Source organism: Apiospora hydei (genome assembly GCF_038363865.1).
Source record: "Apiospora hydei strain CBS 114990 chromosome Unknown utg000006l_segment0_segment0, whole genome shotgun sequence".
Lineage (NCBI taxonomy): Eukaryota > Fungi > Ascomycota > Sordariomycetes > Amphisphaeriales > Apiosporaceae > Apiospora > Apiospora hydei.
Genome location: NW_027117365.1, coordinates 1,469,147 through 1,487,924, shown reverse-complemented (window position 1 = coordinate 1,487,924; position 18,778 = coordinate 1,469,147). Strand labels below are relative to the sequence as shown.

General features: G+C 53.9%; 5 protein-coding genes across 5 annotated transcripts; 2 read left to right on the top strand and 3 right to left on the bottom strand.

Moving 5' to 3' along the window:
* Window positions 1–1,619: 1,619 nt before the first annotated feature.
* On the bottom strand, window positions 1,620–3,958 carry PG997_007665 (ankyrin; the record flags this gene model as incomplete). Its single annotated transcript, XM_066811980.1, has 2 exons — window positions 1,620–2,946; window positions 3,024–3,958. 2 exons carry the CDS (start codon window positions 3,956–3,958, stop codon window positions 1,620–1,622), a joined length of 2,262 nt encoding a protein of 753 aa, XP_066667322.1.
* An 872-nt stretch (window positions 3,959–4,830) lies between these two features.
* Window positions 4,831–6,414, bottom strand: PG997_007664 (Arf gtpase-activating protein; the record flags this gene model as incomplete). Its single annotated transcript, XM_066811979.1, has 3 exons — window positions 4,831–5,171; window positions 5,225–6,139; window positions 6,207–6,414. 3 exons carry the CDS (start codon window positions 6,412–6,414, stop codon window positions 4,831–4,833), a joined length of 1,464 nt encoding a protein of 487 aa, XP_066667321.1.
* A 620-nt stretch (window positions 6,415–7,034) lies between these two features.
* PG997_007663 (TIM21 domain-containing protein) lies at window positions 7,035–7,924 on the top strand (the record flags this gene model as incomplete). Its single annotated transcript, XM_066811978.1, has 4 exons — window positions 7,035–7,319; window positions 7,388–7,572; window positions 7,625–7,679; window positions 7,736–7,924. 4 exons carry the CDS (start codon window positions 7,035–7,037, stop codon window positions 7,922–7,924), a joined length of 714 nt encoding a protein of 237 aa, XP_066667320.1.
* A 119-nt stretch (window positions 7,925–8,043) lies between these two features.
* PG997_007662 (uncharacterized protein) lies at window positions 8,044–8,520 on the bottom strand (the record flags this gene model as incomplete). The annotated part of the gene is made up of 1 exon (XM_066811977.1): window positions 8,044–8,520. The coding sequence occupies one exon, from the start codon at window positions 8,518–8,520 to the stop codon at window positions 8,044–8,046; it is 477 nt and encodes a 158-aa protein (XP_066667319.1).
* A 1,422-nt stretch (window positions 8,521–9,942) lies between these two features.
* Window positions 9,943–11,337, top strand: PG997_007661 (uncharacterized protein; the record flags this gene model as incomplete). The annotated part of the gene is made up of 3 exons (XM_066811976.1): window positions 9,943–9,986; window positions 10,045–10,904; window positions 11,024–11,337. 3 exons carry the CDS (start codon window positions 9,943–9,945, stop codon window positions 11,335–11,337), a joined length of 1,218 nt encoding a protein of 405 aa, XP_066667318.1.
* Between the last annotated feature and the right edge of the window lie 7,441 nt (window positions 11,338–18,778).

Below are 18,778 nucleotides of genomic sequence, written 5' to 3'. Positions count from 1 at the left end.
ATGCAAGCCTCTACCGCTGTCAAATTACCTTGGAGGGCGAGCAACTGCAACATAACATGAAGCTAGAATTCCCCCTTAATATTCACCACTAACTTCGAGAGAGCATATGGCTGGTGGCTGCTGCGGGCCTGCGTCACGGAACATCAGTACCCAAACCGCAACGCCAGTCCTGGCTACTCCAAGGGTATCATCTCAAAGTCATGCTACGATAAGAGCGGGATAGTATGCTAGGGATGGTCGTCTAGATACCTACCGGGATGGAGAAGAATTATTGTCCTGTCAACCCATAAACTTGGAATGCCCACCTCACGCAAGGGATGAGCCTGTTGCCCTAGAGGCTTGTCATACATCGGCATATTGGGCCGCCCAGCCAGAAAGACAACAGGGGAAGAGTCTCAATGGCCACTGAATCGCTGGAGCGCATGCTGAACGAACACTTCTGGCTATGATGATGCGAAGATTATGTGTCATGCAGGTTTTGCAACACCCGCGGTGGCCGCGGTGATGCAAGTCGAGTCTTGCCTTTCAACGACTGGTCGGTTTCGACTAAAGAAGCAGGTACATAAGCCTTAGCAACGACTTGCATCGAGGCTGAATACGACTTCCCAAGGCTCGCTGCTCGCTACTCTCCATGGCCCGCACCCTTGGAGATTGGGGTACAATCTAGTACATCGACCCCTTTTAGGAATCATCTTTCTTAAGCTGTTCGCTACCTGTACCCCGTCGAAGGGATACCTCGCTCATTCACGGATGTCTGGTCGTTTTTCTTTCCTCTGGAGACATGGACCCCGTATAGGCCCTGGGATACGGCATGCCTGGCTTGAGCTGCATTGTCTCGATATAGCGCATGGCTTTGCCAGCATTGTATGAGGCAGGTTACGGGAGCCTTACATGCCCAGACCAGCGGAGCTATTCACGGCGGTACTGATGGCTTTTGACCTCTGCACAACAGTCCTTGCAAGGGCGGGCACGTCTAGATCCTGCTCACGGCACTCGGTCGTCTCAGGAGCCAACAAGATTATCCCCTGGATTAAAACCTCGATGAACTACTTGATATTCGGAGAGAGCTTAACCACTCTGAAAGCCGTAACAGCAGTACAGGTACCGTTACAGGTACCGCCTCGACTGGCTGTTGAGAGTTGAGCGCACAAGAGAAATGGTGTATCAAGCAAATAGTAAAACAGTTAGTGTTGGTTGACTGTTCTACACGATGGTGTATCTATACACGGATTTGTCTTTCACAAGCTTTTCCCACTCGAATTGCAGACAAGGTTCTCTCGTCTTGCCGCTACCGACTTTGACCAATCCGACGAGTATCCAGCGTCCTTCTCCTTCTCCAGCTTGGACTTGTCTGGTCCTACGTAACACCAGGTGGTAGAAACAGCCTGGGACGAATAATATCGAGTCTCCAAATCTTGCCTCGCCAGCCCGCAGAAAGCCCAACTCACTGCGACGATTCTTACCACGTATGTGCACTATGCTTGAAACATCATTGGCCAGGAGGAAAGATGCCCCCAGATCGAGGCAGTCTTGGATACACTTGAATAGAAGTGTCACTACTTCCTTCACGCCCTCTTGCTCTATTGGATTCCGGTGCGACGCTATCATAAATGCGCACGTCAGCGCCCTTGCCACGATGTCTTTCCCTTTTGGGGGAGCGCGAGGTATTTCTCTGATGCAAAGCTCTGCGGCGACGACAGAAGCATGGCATGGCTCAATGACTTGATCGCCTCCACCCTCCCCACTAGACGGCCTACGAGTTGCAGTGCTTTACCTCCGTCGATGAAGTGGAAGAGGTCCTGAGCATCGTCTCCCCTCGTCCGAATCGAATGCTTATAAGCATCACTATCGATCTCTCGTGCCCAGTTCGGCACCCATGATGGCATACCCTCCCTTCCTCCGCTCTCTTCTTTGAATGCCACTGCATCAAGGAATGTCAGGCTCTTGGTCGCATGGGCCAGCAATCGTGCCAGTGCAGTAAAGAATTCTGCGGATCCCTGCCGTTTTGGCACGTCCGCGATAGCGCCGATGATATCCTCATACTCCGTCACGACGTAGTCAGGCCGATTGATAGTCCAATGTTTTGCCTCTGACTCGTAGAACATATCCCAGATCGTGTGCGCGAGCACGAGAGCAGTACAGGCCGTTGGGAGCCACCCACCCAACGACGAAGGGGATGACATTTTTAGGACGTCATCGATCGAACGTGCAATGACGGTGCCGGTCGAAAAGTTGCTGATGAAATCCATGAAGCGTGCCAGCCGATTCGTCTCCCCGATCGTGACGCCCCCGGCAATGCCCAAGATCGCGTACAGCCGGTCCCGGTCGTCGCGGCACTGAAACCGCCCCGCGGTCCGCAGGAGGATGCGCTGGAGCCGGTCCTCAAAGGGTTGCTCGTGAAAACAGGCCGACCGCCTCGACGTGCCCCGCGTGATCTTCCGGATACCGCTTGACAACATATCGGCCGAAAGCTTCGCCAGCGGGCCCTGCCGGTCTTTGATGTACGAATAGCGAAAGTCCCTGATCGCCCTTATCAAGCGCCCGCTCGATCCAAACGCCTCCTTCAATAAGACCATGTCTTCGCCATCTTGTTGGCCCTCCTTGCAGTATTCCTCCGTGATCCGTATGTGCACCGACATGAACTGCTCCAACTTGCACGTGCTGCTGCCGCACTGGATCTGGACGTGACCCGTGGCGAGCGCGACCTCCTGCAAGACCCACAGTCGCTCCCACCAGCCCCTTTTCGCTATCTCGATGAGACCCGGGCGCGCCTCCTGGAACCGCTTGTCCCGGCTCGGCATGGACTGCGAGAAGTATCGGTATCGGAATCCGCTCTGGGACTTGATGAACTTGAAGGCAGCTCGGATCTGCAGCTCACGACGACAACAGTGTTCTTGGCCCACTCCCCTCCTTCTTTCTCGCACGTTTCCTTCGTCGTTAGGGGTGCTGTCTTGCAACATGCAGTGTTATCGTCTTTGTTATCATCGCCATCATCAACGACCCCGTGATAATCACCCAGCCACACCAGGACGGGGGACGCGTTGGCGTAGACCCAGCCCATGCGCCGGATCTGCACCTGCTTCTCCTCCGGGTCCTGCTGGTTGATGCAGAGCGCGTCGATCCAGAGCGTGCGGACCCCCTTCTCGCGGCGCAGACGTTTGAGGGCCAGCACGAGGTTCGTCGTCGCCTGGAAGGTCTCAAACTCGAGGGTACTGTCGCAAACACATTCGTCTCTTCTTCCCACTTCTCCTCCCCGATCCTTCTTCTTCTTCTTCTTCTTCTTCTTCCTACGAAACCGGAAATAGCCACCACCGCCACTATCATCGCTGCCGCCGCCGACCCGAAACCTGTAGGCCAGCCGCCACGGCTTCGTCCGCCAGACCTCGGCCAGCAGCTGGATGGCCTTGACCGGGTACTCGACCACGCCGAAGCCGTTGACCGCGCACACGAAGAGCAGGTGGGCGTCCCGCGGCACGCGGAGCCGTGCCAGTGTGTCCGAGGGGCCCACGGGCAGCGGCGAGATCAAGTGCCAGAGCGCGGCGGTGCCGGCGGCCCAGGCCAGCGCCCGCAGGGAGAACAGCAAGGCGTCGAGGCGACGCGTTATTGTCTGCCGAAGGGGCGCGGGGATGGGGATACTACTGAGGCGCTTAGTAACCCTGCTGAAGAAATACTGCAGCTGCAGCCGTAGAGGCGGAAACGATGTGATTGTTGTTGCTTCTGCCTCTGGCTGTCGCTGCCGGTCCGCCGGGGAAGGGAGGTGTGCTATCTGGATCGGCCTCGTCACCGTCTCGTCGCCCCATTGGTAGGACAACGCCTCGTAGTGCGTCTTGAGACGCGGCGGACGCGTCTCCAACAGGCACCGGACCTCGGCGTCGGCGTCGTCATCGTCGGCGGGGAGAATGTGCACAACCCGGAACTCGTCCGCCGCGATGGGCTTGTACGATGTGGTGGTAGGCATCGCTACGTTGGCTGTTTCTGGTGGTGGTGGTGGTCACGCGGTTGTATTTCGTGTTTTCGAAAGTTCCTTTGCTCCTTATTTCATTCGAGGTAAGCCCGACCTGATGTGGAAAGAGAATGGTAGGTTAAGGGACTTAAGAGAGGGCGTGAGAGAGAGAGAGAGAGAGTGTGTGTGTGTGTGTGTAATAGCAGATCTAAGTCCGCACTGATCTCTTCCCTTATGTCTACGCGCGCGTCAACCCGAGTATTTCCATTTTGACGACGGTGGGGGTGGCAGTGCTTCAGCACCGGGAACTGTTCCGCAGGTTGAGCTGAAAAAGGGTTGGCGGCAGCGGCTGCTGGTATTCATGATTTTATGCAAGCTTGTCTCAGCAGAGCAGCAAGCCATCAGCCGCAGGGAGGGGATGAGAACGCAGCCCAAACCCGTGCCAGGTTCACTTGGAATACTCATGATGATGTTCAAGTATAAGCTGGAGGTGGAGTTTTTTTAGCTCCCCTTTCTTCGCAGTTCACTCCTGATAAATACTTTGTAGAACCGATTGCGAGAGGAATTCCTCTGATAACGACATTGATTCGTCCAGGAGGCCTCGGATTAAACAAATAGCAATAGAATTTTGCGATTACGACGCCCCATTTATCTATCTAAACAAAACACGATGCAGGCTAAACCCAGTTGTCTTCCCCCTGAAGCCTGTGTCATTGCTCATACGGTCCTGTGCCCACCGGTCGTACCTCACATTTTCATTAAAAAATAATCACGAGATCCCTCTAGATGCCCACTCGGCAGCACGAATCTCTGGGCTTCACTGCATTCGACTAGCGATTGCAGCAGATAGCCACTCTCAATATGTCGGCAAGAATGACTCTGGCGCTCTAGCTGCCAAGGTAGTTGCGGATGGCGCCTTGCAACCTAGTTGCTCCCTCGCCCAGGGCGCTGGTCAGGTTCTCCAAGTCATCACCAGCAGTGATGCCGAACTTGCGGACGAAATCTTTGGCAGCAGTTTCCAGATCGCCGTAGTCATCGGCCGGCTCCTCATCTTCGGGTCTTCCGAAGTAGGCGTTTGACGAAATGGCCGAAGCGCCCTCGAAGCCTTGTAGGCGAGTCTTGGCCTCAGCCTGCGCATTCGGGTCGAAAGATCCCTTTCCAAAGAATTCGTCGGAAGAGATACCCTTCTGGGTGCCGAACTTGTTACGGGCATAGCGTTCGCTGTCATCTGCGAAAATTTGTTAGCTCTGAGTTCGTATACCAGAAAGTTGATGTCTTTACCTTCAACTGCCGCCTTGACGGGTCCGACAGAGCCGAATCCTCCCATGTTCTTCTTGGCTGCAGGGGCTGCTGCTGCCTTGCCACCACCAACTTGACCGAATCCAAGACGACCAAAGCCCATGCCGAGACGCTCAACCTCAGCTGCCGACTTTTGACGAGAATGTCCAGATCCATACGTAGCGGGGCTTGCAGGGGCGGGAGATGCGATGTTCGATGCTTCGGCCTTGGAAGCGGCAGCAGGCTTCTTGGTTGCGGCCTCTTCGGCCTCGGGGTCATACCCAAGCTTGGCGATCCTCTCAGCTTCTTCCTTAGCCTTCTTCTCTGCTTCGTCGAAATCGATAACATCGCCCGTGACCTTCTTGGCGCCAAGCTTGGTGGTCTTCTTTGCGCCCAACACGTTGGCCTTGCGAGGGCCGGCGCCACCTGTTGTAGTCTTGCGCAGCGCGGCCGAAGAGGTGATGCGACTAGCGGCGGGCTTGGCGTCGCCTGACTCGGTCTTAGACAGAGGCGAGGCAGACCGTGAAATGTCCTTGCCATTGGCGTTTGCGTTCAGGAAGGGCGAAGGCGTACGTCCGACAACCGGCGGCGTGGCAGTTCGGGAGATAGGAGGAGTGGGGCGCTTGATTGAAGGCTTGTCCCAAGAAGAGAAGAAGTCGTCATTGGGCTCGCTGGCGGGCGTCGAAGCATCGTCGGCATCAGTGGCTTCAGTGATGACAACCTCGTCGGGGAACTCGAGGGCATCTCTGGCGGCGCGCTTCTTAAGCTCCTCCTTGTACTTGGTAGCAGCAGCAGACTGGTACTTGGTCTTGGGGTCCTTGCTGGCGAGGGCAGCGCTGCCGCCGTTTGCGCGGAAATACTTGGTTGCCGACTCGTTACCGCCGACCTTCATAACACGGAGCTGGTCCCATTGCCATTCTGTGGAAGGGGCAAGTCAGTGTTTGTGATGAGAGAGCGAAAGACAAGGAGGATGAGAATGACGTACGGTCGAGGTTCGTGGAGCGCACGAAGGAGATGTGGACACCGAGGTTGCGATGGTTCGAGGAGCAGTCGAGACACAGGTAGATGCCCAGGGGCACGGAAGTCCATGTGGGATTCTTAGCACCGCAGTCGAAGCAGATCTTGTTGGCCTGCTTCGACTTCAATTTCTCGAACAGCTTCTGCGACTGCTGCTTGGACGCCAGCGCACTCATTGTAGCGGTAGCGGGTGGCTCCGGGTAGGTAACGGATGATAGCTAAGGAATGGAATTGCTGTTGGTCGGGTGGGAAGTGAAATAGGCGAATGTTCGGCTCGGGCGGAATCCTGTCGGCTGTCTTGTTCCCCTGGGAAGAAGAAGAAGAAGAGGTAGAAGAAGAAAAAAAGACCAGGTAGGTGGTTGTGTGTCGATGGTTGCGCTGGAGGGGCGACGGAGGCAATTGGAAATAGCAGTAATTAACCTCCTTAGGCTACTTCTTTTACCGACTTTGGGCTCAGGAGGCTGCCAAAGCGAAATCTGGCCGAACTCCTGCGTCAAAGAAAGATTGGGCGCTCCACCGCAGCGCTCCAAATGCCAAAGGCCACGGCGCTAATCTACAACGGATCTAGCTCGTCATTCTCCACGTCTTACTACTAACTGCCGCTGTTATCGATTAGCAATCCATCCATCAATCCGTCGATGGAGCTCGCAGGCTGGAGCTGTAAGGAAAGCTTGTCGTCACCCGACATTGCATGCCTGCCTACCTACAGCAATGTAGAAGAGGAGTTCGCCTTTCTCAACTCCCAATTCGAATCGTACCGCCCCTTGAAGCTTCCAATGGAACCAGAGCCGCCATCATGAAGCTCACCCCCCGCGCCTCGTCGGCTTTGAACCCCAACAGGAACCCCAACAGCTTTGCGCCGCAACTGCGACTGCGACTGCTCCTCGCCCAGAGAAGCTATGCCACCCAGCACGGCCTCGGAACCACCACCACCACCACCGGCCCGCGACGCAAGACCGTCACCCCTTTCAACGACGATGGCCGAGTCCCGTGGCACCAGCTATCGGCCGGCGAAAAGACCGCAAGAGCCACACAGCAGTCCTTCAACTTGGGTCTGATGTTTGTTGGATTCGTCTTGACTGTATGAACCCGAACCTCTTGGTTATCAGTGCATGCGCACTAGTACGAGCTGCGTCTAACACATCACAGTGCGGTGTTGGCTATCTCCTCTACACGGACGTTTTCTCTCCCGATAGCAAGACCGCCCATTTCAACCGAGCCGTCAACCGAATCAAGGCAGACCCCGATTGCGTTGCGCTCCTTGGAGACAGCAAACACATGGAGGCGCATGGAGAGGAAACCATGAACAAATGGCGCCGCGCCCGACCCATTGCGTATGTCGCAATCTGCATCATATACAGCGGCCTTTCCACTGACAATCCCCAGCTCTTCCCATAGCAAAGACGCCAAGGGCAACGAGCATCTCACGTTGCACTTCTACGTAAGTATCAAATCAATGCACTTCGACTGCTCAGATATTGATACTCGCTTGCAAAGGTCCACGGTTCCCTCAATAAGGGAGTCGTTAACATTGAACTGGTCAAGCGCCAAGGCACTTCTGACTATGAGTACAAGTACTTCTATGTCGATGTGCCTGGTCACAACCGTCTCGTACTCGAGGATGCCAATACAAAGACAGCCGGAGGCTCCAAGAAATATAAGTTTTTAGGCGTTAATTGGAACTAGGAAAACTACCCCCCACGCTATGGTCGAAACTTCGGAGCCCTTTTGATACGAACGTATGGGTGTGCGCGGTCGGGGCTGGGCAGGCGGTATGGTATACCCACACGGCGCTGTGCTGTCGATCAGGCCTTATATTCTGATGGTGGCCGCTCCACCCCGACCTGGGAGGCTCTCAGATAACTCAAGACCTCATAGACGGCCTTCGCAATCTCAAGCCCCCGTTTTCTGAAGTTATTCTCCGACCATAGACTGCCTTTGAGCATGTTGTCGGTTACGACCTGCGCGATGAAGCGAACATGATGGTCCTGAGCGCTCCAACCATTCTTGTGTGGATGGTACAGGAGATACTTGGTCGTACGGGATCCAATGGCGTCCTTGGCTGCCTGTGCCGTTTTGGCCTTGTCAGGCTCTGGGATGTTGGTGTTGCCAGACAAGAAGTCTTGCTGGAACTCGGTCCATGACCCCCGCACATGCTCACTGGTCAGCCATTCATGAAACTGGTCTTGTTCTTTAAAGGGGAGCAGTTCCAGGATCAGTCGCGCATGCTGAGTCGAAAGAGCGCTGTTGGCGACTGTACTGGATGCGGAGGACTGGGCCATGTTAGGGATCGTGTGAGTAAGGGGTTGGTACTGGCGGAAAGCTTGCGACGGTGCTGATATAGAAGACGGCGGTGACGTTGATTCTTGATGCGACTCACATGAACCCATTGAGTTTCCGAGTTCAACTGGATCGTAAAAGTGGGCGGTGTACAACATCTCGCTGGAGACGCTGTAGCCTCTTATACCACCTTGCAGCTCTCTTGCGCAAGCTGGCGTGTGGAAAAAGGCATGCCCAAATCGGGAGTCTAGGTTGCCTCCATCGAGGTTAGCTGAGTCCCGGGGCTCTGCCAGTAGCTGTGATGCTAGCTGCTAAGGGTGACATGACGCGTAAGTCGAGGTCCAGCTCAGCCTCAAGGCAACCATTTAGGTAGTTATCGAGAGGATGTTGGCGCTTTGCTGCAATCGTGTTGCTTATAGAGATATCCTCACGCTATTCCGGGTCAAAAGACCATTATCGCGAAGAATCAAGTTAGGTAGTGTCCCTCCCGTCTGGCCGTGGAAGCTGAACGCTGAAGCTGCAGGCAGGTGGGCAGCGGACAGTGGGCAGTGGGCAGTGGGCAGCAGGTAGTGGGCAGTGTGGGCACGAGCCAAGTCTGGCTCCACCTGCCAAACCCCACTGGCGAGGTACCTTGCTTCACGTACAGCTGCATGTAACATTGGATTTGATGGACTCACTCATTTTGCCTGCAAACTTGACTACATCTCTAAATAATCCAATCCAGCGCGGGCATTGCCATTCACTGCCACCAGCCATTGCCATCACGTCCTAACACTGGCATCGGGTCATTGGCGCAGAAAACCCCTCGGTCTATGAGTTTCCTCTCACAAATTGCTGGATACGCGACACACTGCCTACCTGCTTGCTGCGTCGCATCAATCGCCGGCGAGGGCTCGTTAGCCTCCTCGAGGTGAAGGTCAGCCAAGGTGAGGGCCAGGCAAGTGGGAGTAACGCAAGGTAAGGAGTCCTCTTCTCCTAACGATCGGCCGGGCCATGTGACGGCAAGTTGCCTATATTGAATACACGTAAATTCTCGTCATGTTCGTCTCATCTTGTACCCTTCTGTGCCCCTCTTGCGCCTGCCCTTGGCCGTATGTATTCACGTTGCTCATGGCCATGTCGGTTTTTCTATATCAAGTCCTCCACCCTCCTTTTTTTCACTTCATCCAACTACCTCTTCAGGTGCCATCTCCCACCGACTGCTTTCATCACTTGCAACTATCCATCTGTGGGCTTGAGCGTCTGGTGGTATTCTCACCGGCATGATAGCCGATCGAGTCTCTCTCGCCGACATCGCCAGTATTCTGCCCCATCCTTGCTCAGTTCATCACCACTCCGCGCAACCCACTCGCCACATCGCACTCTGGTCCCAGTACTAACAAACAACGACACAGCCAGTTGCTACACATCTCCAGGTCGCTGCGATGGATGCACTTCCATTGGCAAGTGGGTCTAGCTTCTCATGGCTGTAAGTGGGCTTTCCATCCTGTGCTACGCAGCTTTTTCGACTAATGCATTCTTCGTAGGAAGCCACATGCCCGGTTTGTCATGATCTTTGTTGGTCCTGATGAAGTCCCCTTTGCCATCCAAAAGGATTTCCTCTGTCACAAGTCCACCTTCTACCGACAGTATTTCGAGGATAAGGCCAGAAACTCGGATCTGGAGTATGTCGTCACCTTGCCCGAGGTCACACCTGAAGTCTTCGGTCTGGTTCAAAACTTCTTATATACCGGTCGACTTCTCACTTCCATTGATTCCCTGCCCGGCTATGAATTGCTTATCGCAACGTGGAAGCTTGGCCATCGTCTCGGCATCGATGGACTCTGTGATGAGGTCCTCGAGGCCATGGCCGAATGCCGGCGCCTGACCCAATCCATCCCCGCAACGCCCCTTCTTGTCCAGGTCTGGAACGATACTCCCGAGGGCTCGTCCATCCGCAAGCTCTTACTGAATTGGGCAGCCGAGTACATCCGCTCTTCAGAATCGCGCAGCGAGTTTAGCAAGAGTCTTCCGCAAGAGGTTCTGAGTGAGCTCGTCGTCGCCATGAGCCACTTGGATTCCGCCCCCGTCATCCAGCTAAATAACGTTCAGTCTCCAAAGGATCAGGCTCAACAGAAGAATGTACACTACCTCAACGCCGACGACAGTGATGATGAGCCGAAGGACAAGGCACCGAAGCATCGGCATTCAGACGTGACGAGTGCTAGAGCTGCCCCGCAAGAGAAACGCCCTGTTGCACGGAAACCTGCCCGCTCTTCCCTCCCCACCCTGAAACCGGGCAGGCAGCGTAAAAGCCTTGTCAACACCGGTGGTGATCACCAGTTCACTGACGACCAGAAATTGAACTTCTGTTCTGACCTTCTGTCACGAATGCTTAGTGGGCCCGGTACGTGACCATCCATCCCCCTTAATCTAGAGACCTGCTGTTCCTGGTCCCTCCTACCTTTTCCTCTGAAGAGCGCGTTCTCGCCTCTTAACTTGTATATTCACTAACACTCTCCATAGGCTTCTGGACTCGGCTAGTCGGCCCCTTCCGACAACCTGTTAATCCCGTTGAAGATGGTGTTCCCGACTACCTCGAGAAGGTCACCAAGCCCATGGACCTTGGCACTATCAAGGACAAGATGGACCGCGGACAGTACAAAGGCGACGAGGAGTTTGTCAGCGACGTACGACAAATCTTTACCAACTGTTTTACCTACTGGACTGACAAGGATCCCATGTGGGCAACCTGTGAGAAATTCCAGAGGACCTTCGAGGAGAAGTATTCAGGAATGCATAAATGGATCCTGAAGATGGACGGCGCCGAGGAGGCCTAGCAACTCGATATCCCCTCATACCCACTTATCACGGGCAATGGTGCTGACAGAGCTCCGAGGAAGGAGAAAGGAAACATATATGGCGAGGGCCTCTTCAGGCTGTGCGGGTAATAAGCTTTATGTGGGCTATGGTGTATTAACATATTCATGGGTCACTACTTAAGATGGGTGGTGGTCGACGCAGTGGGCGATGATCTCGTCCGTTGGAGAGCTTCTGCTCTGCGGTTTTCGTTTCCACTTGACCTCATTTTCGAGGGGCGTCTGTTACTTGCGATTGAATTCGGCGTTGCAAAAGGGCGAAACCTTCACTTATTATTGTACAGTATAGAAGAACTATTCCTAGTTCATTTCACTATATGAATACTACGGCATTTCTTATTCGGAATACTTCAAGATTGACTGCAATGCGACTAGAGGTCATAGCAACTTGCAAGCTTCACCTCGTCGTGCTGTGGCCGGTCTAAGATGTGTGGATGCCGAAGGTATGATACCATGATGATGGCGTACAAGCTGCCATAGAACAACTGCATCAGATTTGTCTAGAAGGTGCTGATAAAAGTGCAAGTGCCACGGTCGTCCAACTGATCAAGGACGGACTTGATCTGTGGTACTACAAGATGAAGGGGTTTGTTGGTCCTAAGACGATCAAGATCGCCGAGATGGGATCGAAGAATGAAAAGGGGCAAGAAAGGGGTTGACACTGAGCCACTTCGTGACGACCCTCACCCAACTGCCTCAATGAACATACTACACATTTGGGTTGTTAAGCTATCCGTGTATGTTTATTGAGACTATGCCTTTGCGCGTTATCTTCACGCTTCTTGAGGGCAAGCAAAGTGTCTTTGGCGGTGACTAGCAGCATCTGGTCTGTCTGATCTCCTTTCACTCCTCGGTCACGACCTGTGGAAGAAGAAGCCTGACTGAACAGTGGCAAGTCATACGCTCTCTCATTTCTGTCCCTATACTAACTGTATCATTCTCTTGTTTCAGGGGAAGCTCACGCCTGTGAATCAGACCCGTTGGTCGCCAGCGATTTACTCTACAGCAATAATGCATTGCTTCCATAGCATACCAGCATCTCACGCACCTAGGCAGCCACGGACAGCCAGCCAACTTATTCCCACCCTAATAGCCATTATTGTGTATGTGCTCGGCAGCAGGTGCCGGCTTCTGTCCCAGGATACATCCCCGCCCATCATCTGTGACGACCGCAGAGGCAGTTGTTCTCATAAGGGGTCCTTTGGCGATGAACATCCCTTAGGACCGTCCCGCTTGTGATTCAAGCAGCAGGGGCAGCAGGAATCACTCATGTATGCAGGACTATTGGATGAGGAGGAGTGAATTCCATCCCTGAAGACGGCATGTTCAACGGCAACATGCGCTGCTGGCTAGATAGCCTTGGAGAAGGCGAAATATATTCCATAGAGCAAATACAGAGACAGCACTGTGTCGTTTGTTTCACCACCGCATTGGTCACGCTCATCAGATATGCCGATTGATATACAAAAGCATGTCAACCTGGTCACTTTGGACGGTTCTCTCGAAGTAGGTTCATCACAGACTCTTTGCCGTATGGAGGGCGGCTCGGTCGAGAGGAAGTCACAACAAATGAGCGCACCCACGAGCTTGAACATCCCCTGAGGGGCCCTCGTCGCTCGCTCGTAAATTCTTTAAGGTACAGTTCCCACTGTGCAAACCTCCCTAAAGACAGACCAGTCCCCTTCCATGGCAGGAGAGCGCAATGCATCGCTAGAATTACCAGGAAACCAACACCGGGGCTTCCCCCTTCAAATGCGTGTCAGATCGACAAACGCCTTGTTCGTTGGACCTGTCTTCGCCGTTGGAAACTGACTAGGTACCGACCCGTCTGTCTAAAAGATCAGTGAGGACAAAAGAAGAAAAAAATGGTACATACAGGCAAGGAAGTCATTTGTGCGCTTGCGACAAAGTCGATGCGTGCTGCAAGTTTTGTCCGCGACGCTCCCGACGCTCCTGCCCCTCCTCCTCCTCTAGATGACCGAACCGCCCCCTTCCTCCCGCAACCTTGATTCGAGGAATTTCTTTTTTATTGCGCGGAACGGTTGGGCATTGCCGTTGGATGCGCCCCCAACTTTCTTTCAGCTGGGACGAGAAGCGCCACCATCTCGCTTCTATACCTAAAGGCATATGCGGTGTATGGAAAACGGGAGCGGGTGAATGAAGAGAGAGGCCATATATTCTGCGCCGTCTTTCTTTTTTCGCCTCGTGCAGCGGCAGATGTCCACGGAAATGGATGCAGGTCGGTCGGTGGTTGCTAAAGTTTGGCTGATTCACAGGGACTTCGGCCTTGTCGAGCGGCTACATAGATAGATTGGCCAAAGCGTGGGGTTGTCTATTCTACCTTTCGTTTTCTTCCTCCTAGCCGTACCTTGCAAATCAAATTTGTTTTCCATTTGTCTCTTGTCTAACGCGCACGGCGGCTTCTCTGAGCGGATGGGCGTTGTGACATGTCAGTATGGATCGGGGAGTGCCAGCACGTTCTACGGATCGGTCCAGATCCAGCCACAATATATGGGAAGTTGTGACACAACCTGCTGTTGCATACCCGTAGTAGATTGCCTACGTCAAGTATAAACTCACATACATACATGTTTACAGGCAAACAGCCTGCCAGGGTGCTGCGACATCCGGGTGTCCTTGTAGACAACCCAAATCAGAATCGAGGCCCGTTCTGGAGAAGATCGCGGCCGGTAGGTAAGAGGAGTGGCAATATAAGAGACAGCGACTCGTGCCAGAAATCAACTACCTGAGAGAGATAGACAGCCGCCAGAGCCTAGAGAGGTTCGTATATGTCTATCAAGGGTACAACACAGCACATAAACAGCTTGTCCCACGTCGACCGGGTCTTGCTAAGTGCATCTCGGTCGTTCCTTGTCCCTCGTAATATGCAAGCCTTGCCTACTACCTCTTTAGCCATGCCAAATAAACGGAAGATAGCTCGTCCCGCCAATGTGCCGCCCAACATTTCCTGGCCGGGAAAATCCACCTGGGACGGCGTCTGTACGGCAGGTTGGGTAAGTAAGTAGGTAGCCTGCCGAGTCCTGGCGGAGTCTATTGCGTTGCCCAGCAAGCGGTCGATCTGCAAATCGTTCAACAAGGGGCCGGACACTAGTTGTAGATCAACTGCCAGGGGAAGCTCGTTGGAGCCCCTTGACGTGCATTCAACTTTCATTCTGCTAGCCCGCTGGTGCAGCAAATGGGTCCAGGGGCTCCCGTACAAGTTTCCCGTCTGGGCGGCGGACCGAAGTACCACTTCGACAAAGACCACGGTCAGTCGCAGCTTGATCGACTGGCCGGTCAAAAATGGACGTGCACGCCGAAACGACAGCCTCGTAGCATGTGAAGTTATCGTGGCTCATCGTCCAAGATGTCGTGTGAGGTGGCATCTGAGGGAATATCGAGCGGTCGCCAAAAAGGCAGGTATTTGATAAGTAGTAGGTATCAAAAAGAAAAAACCATATGTCGACTCCCCCTGTGATGCTACTACACGCTCTAGGAAATTTGCGGGGGCAGACCCTTGCTGACCGAGTCCGCTATCCCGTCGCGGAAGGGCAGACTTGCATTCCGGCTGCACTAGACTGCAATCCCATACATCTGGATGGTACACACTGCGGCATTACGGGGGTGCGGAGAGCGGCGGGGAGAGGGAATCCTTCAGGTCGGGAAAGGGAAGCGATGTCGAGGGTGGGTGGGTGTAAAGGGAAGGGGAGTAAAGAAAATCCAAACTCTCGTTTGGATGTTTGTCTGGGTGTTGAACAACATGCTGGAATCCTGCTCAGTTTCCCGCCCGCGTCAGCCGAGCTTGGCTTTGGTGTGAACCCCTAGCGATTGCAACCTGAGCGGCCAAGCCTGTTGCACGACGTCGGGCGATGGCATTAACCCGACCGATGAGACCAACGAGAGCTCCTATCCCAATAGGCAATATAGGATATGCGGCAAGAGCGAACGCCACAATAACAACGATGTAGCTTCCCCTCACGACATCACATCGACGTCGAACGTCCCACCGTCCCCGATCGCCGCCCCGAGTTTGGCAAACACTCGCAGCGCCGCTGGTACTGCGGCTCTTTACAGCACACCGAGCGTCCGGCCCTATTCGAACCAGTCTTGGCAATCACTCGAGGGGTTTGGCGCCGTCGTAAGGTCGATCGCGTTGGTATGCAAGCAATGGTGGTTACTTCTCGCTTCACGGGCCAAGCTCCTATTTGCCATTTGACAAAGAGGCAGGCGCTCCCAAGAGATATAACCGTCGAAGCATGTGAAGATGACTCAGCGCAGCAAGACGAATCTGCTCGCTCCGAAGCTGCCGTCCTTGCTCCTACATAGCGTAATACCGCCATGCAGGCTTAGGTAGCTTCCGACCCTTGCCCCGGCGGTGCTGTCCATGGCCTGACTGTCTGGCCAGGAATTTTCATCTACCCAATGCAACTCCATGTCCGACACCAAACTCCGTCACTGTCAGGATCGCGAAACAGCTCGAATGCCGTACACACATACAGCCGAGAGTTGTTGCAATTGTGCTTGCGCCTGTCGTTGAACAAACATCTGACGATCTCTCAGGTTCCTGTAGCTTATGGCATGGAAATTCTTGCGATTGGTGCTTCTGAAGCTGATGTCATCACCGCCATTTTGCCGGCACCACGAAGGGTTACGGCCTTGGAGGCGGAAGGGATCAGCAAGGCCGGTGGCCCCCTGAATGAATGGAATATTTTACCGGTAAGCGGATAGTGGTAGAGCCCATGTCCTTCCCGCGTATCTGCCCCAGTCCGGGTGGACACGTTTGCCGTACGTCTGCTCAAGGAGCTGTAGATGGTTGAAAAGATGCAGCTTGGCAAGCTGGATGAGTGTCTCTGCATTACCAGTTGCCTGGATTTTTGGCAGGCCTTAGCGTCCGAGATTCGTCCCTGGCTCGACCCCCACTCCATCTCTTACATCGCGGAATGGTGCGCCATCGGGCCAGGCGTTGTGTATCAGGCAGACGGGATCCTGGCCTGTTCATGGAAGGAGGGTGGTCAGAAGAGGTGATGTCCGATAGTTTCGGTGGGCGGCCAATTGAGGCCCCTGTCCCCGAGGGCGCTGATAACAGAAATCCAACCCCCCACGCTATGCCGAACCGACCGTGTCTGATTGGGGTTGACTGTAGATTCCGAAGATAGGATGAAGTCGAGGACATTGCCTTATCTCTGGCAACCGGCCTAAATGCTCAAAATAGCCCGGATTGTTACATTACGAGGCACCCTTTTTTTTCTTGTGCCTTAAACACGGCGACACACGGGGCCCCGCAAACTCCCAAGCTGATGTGGGCGGCTGATTTTTTTTTCTTTTCTTTTCCTCCTTAATTTTGTTTTCGGTTCCCGGTTTGGGGAGTGAGGGTGGGAGGTATTAGTTCGGGACACCACGCATTTCGTTCATATGGTCAGTTAGTCACTGACACCATCGCCGTTCACGTAGTGTTTGCGGTGGCTGGGTTATCCTGTGAATCCCTCGTGATAATAGGGAGCTATAGGTGTCATCGGTGGGTGACACTTCGCTAAGACGCCGTTTGCTCGTCCCTGTCCGCATGATCTCAGGCATTGTAGCCGATTGGAGAATCATGCTTTATTCAGAACCGATCGTGGCTATAGACAGTAATGAACGATCATTGCCATCACTAGACCACTTCCGAGTTTGCCAGGATGGGAGACAGGATGACCGTCAATATTGGATCTTGGACTGCTAAGAGTTCCAGAAACAGCAGTTTCGGTCTACTCTTATGCGCCATCTGGTCTGGGCCAACCAGAGGAGCGAGATGCCGTGTTTGCAGCATAAAGTCCGGACGCCACAAGTGACAGGCCACCTGCGGTTCGACCGCCCGACATCCCCGTGTGCTTCTCCGCCAGGGGAGATATATGTGTCCGGGCAGATCATGGCATGAGAAGAGCGCAGAAATTCCTTTAGGCGGCGTGGCGATCCGATCCAATAGACTGGCTTGTCTTCGCGAGCACGAGAATGGCCCATCATTCGATGAACAATCAACACACTCTGGTTTCTTTTGTGGTTCAGCAGCCACGCAGGACGCGCGCTTCGAGGCAGGCAGCTGCAGCCATATGCAACCCCGTATCTCAACAGAAACGGAGGCCACCGCTGAAACAATGATCCCGCCCGACAAGCAGAGCTTATCGTACAATGCAGTACGGGCAGAGTTGGCCCGGACGTGCCTGGATCTTCTCCGCGGCACGATGGACTGCATATTCTGTTTAGTACCCAAACCTCGTTGTCAGCTTATTCTTCGGGATGTGACGAAGTGCAAACAGCGGCTGAGATTGATTGCTACGTAGCGTCTAAGCCCTATTGCAGCACAGCATTCCTCTTACCACACATTACCGGCGTGGTGTGATTAGTTGGTTGCAGAAGTTATATTGTGTTCAGGGACAAATGGTCTTGTGGGGTTGCATTCTTCCCAGTGTAACCATACCGGTGCCGAGAAAGGAGTCAAGCAGCAAGCAGAAGAGGGAGCCAGGGGCTGTGACCCCATGGGGCTGAATGTTCAGTGAAGAGGGAGGGCGTCGCTTACTATGCTCGCGTGGGGGCTTCATCCCTCAACTCAGTCCAACCAACCAACCAGCAGCCGTGGGAGCCCTATGGAGAACCCTTGCAGCACATCGGTCTTCATTCTCGTCGCCCCGTCGCTGATCATTAGAGGACACGGTAATTCGAAGAGCAGACCGACCTGGAGCGGCGACTGCCACCAATCAACCGCCAATACCGGTCTCCTGCGCGTCAGTTTTCTTGTAGGGAAAAATAAAATAAAATCACGGGGGTCCGGCCAATGAATTGCCCTGGCACGAGTCTCAGATGCGATCCTCCATTCAGGCCAAACCATCACACAGCATATGTTACCTACCATGACCTAGTAACACACTGCATGCCTTGCGTCCCGGCTCATTACAGGCTGCAGCCGAAGTGCATGGCGCGATGCCACTGGCAATCAACGCACGTCTTGGTCGTATCCGCACGAATGTTCGTTTTGGAAGAGGAAAGAGAAAGAAAAAAAGGGGAAAAAGAGGAGAGGGCGCCTTGGATGGCTACTTGAAACGAACACTCTGCTGCAGGCGATCTGCGTCCGCGGCTCCACCCACGTAAGTACCCCGTCGAGATGGAGATGGACTCCAGATCTTGATCTGTCAAGATAATCGAAAGAGTCTTTAAGAAGCAAGCACATTATTCCACTGTTTCTCCGGGGAGGGGAACATTCGTAACGAGTTGCACCAAGCCCCTGTCTTGGAGATTTGTTGCAAGATGGCTTATCAACTTCTTGTCCAGGGCATCAATGTAACTAGTTATCGTAGGGCAGACAGTAATAGCTAGCCTAGCAATAGGTGGTAGGTACGGGGGCTGAAGTCGTCCAACCCCAAGTTTTGCA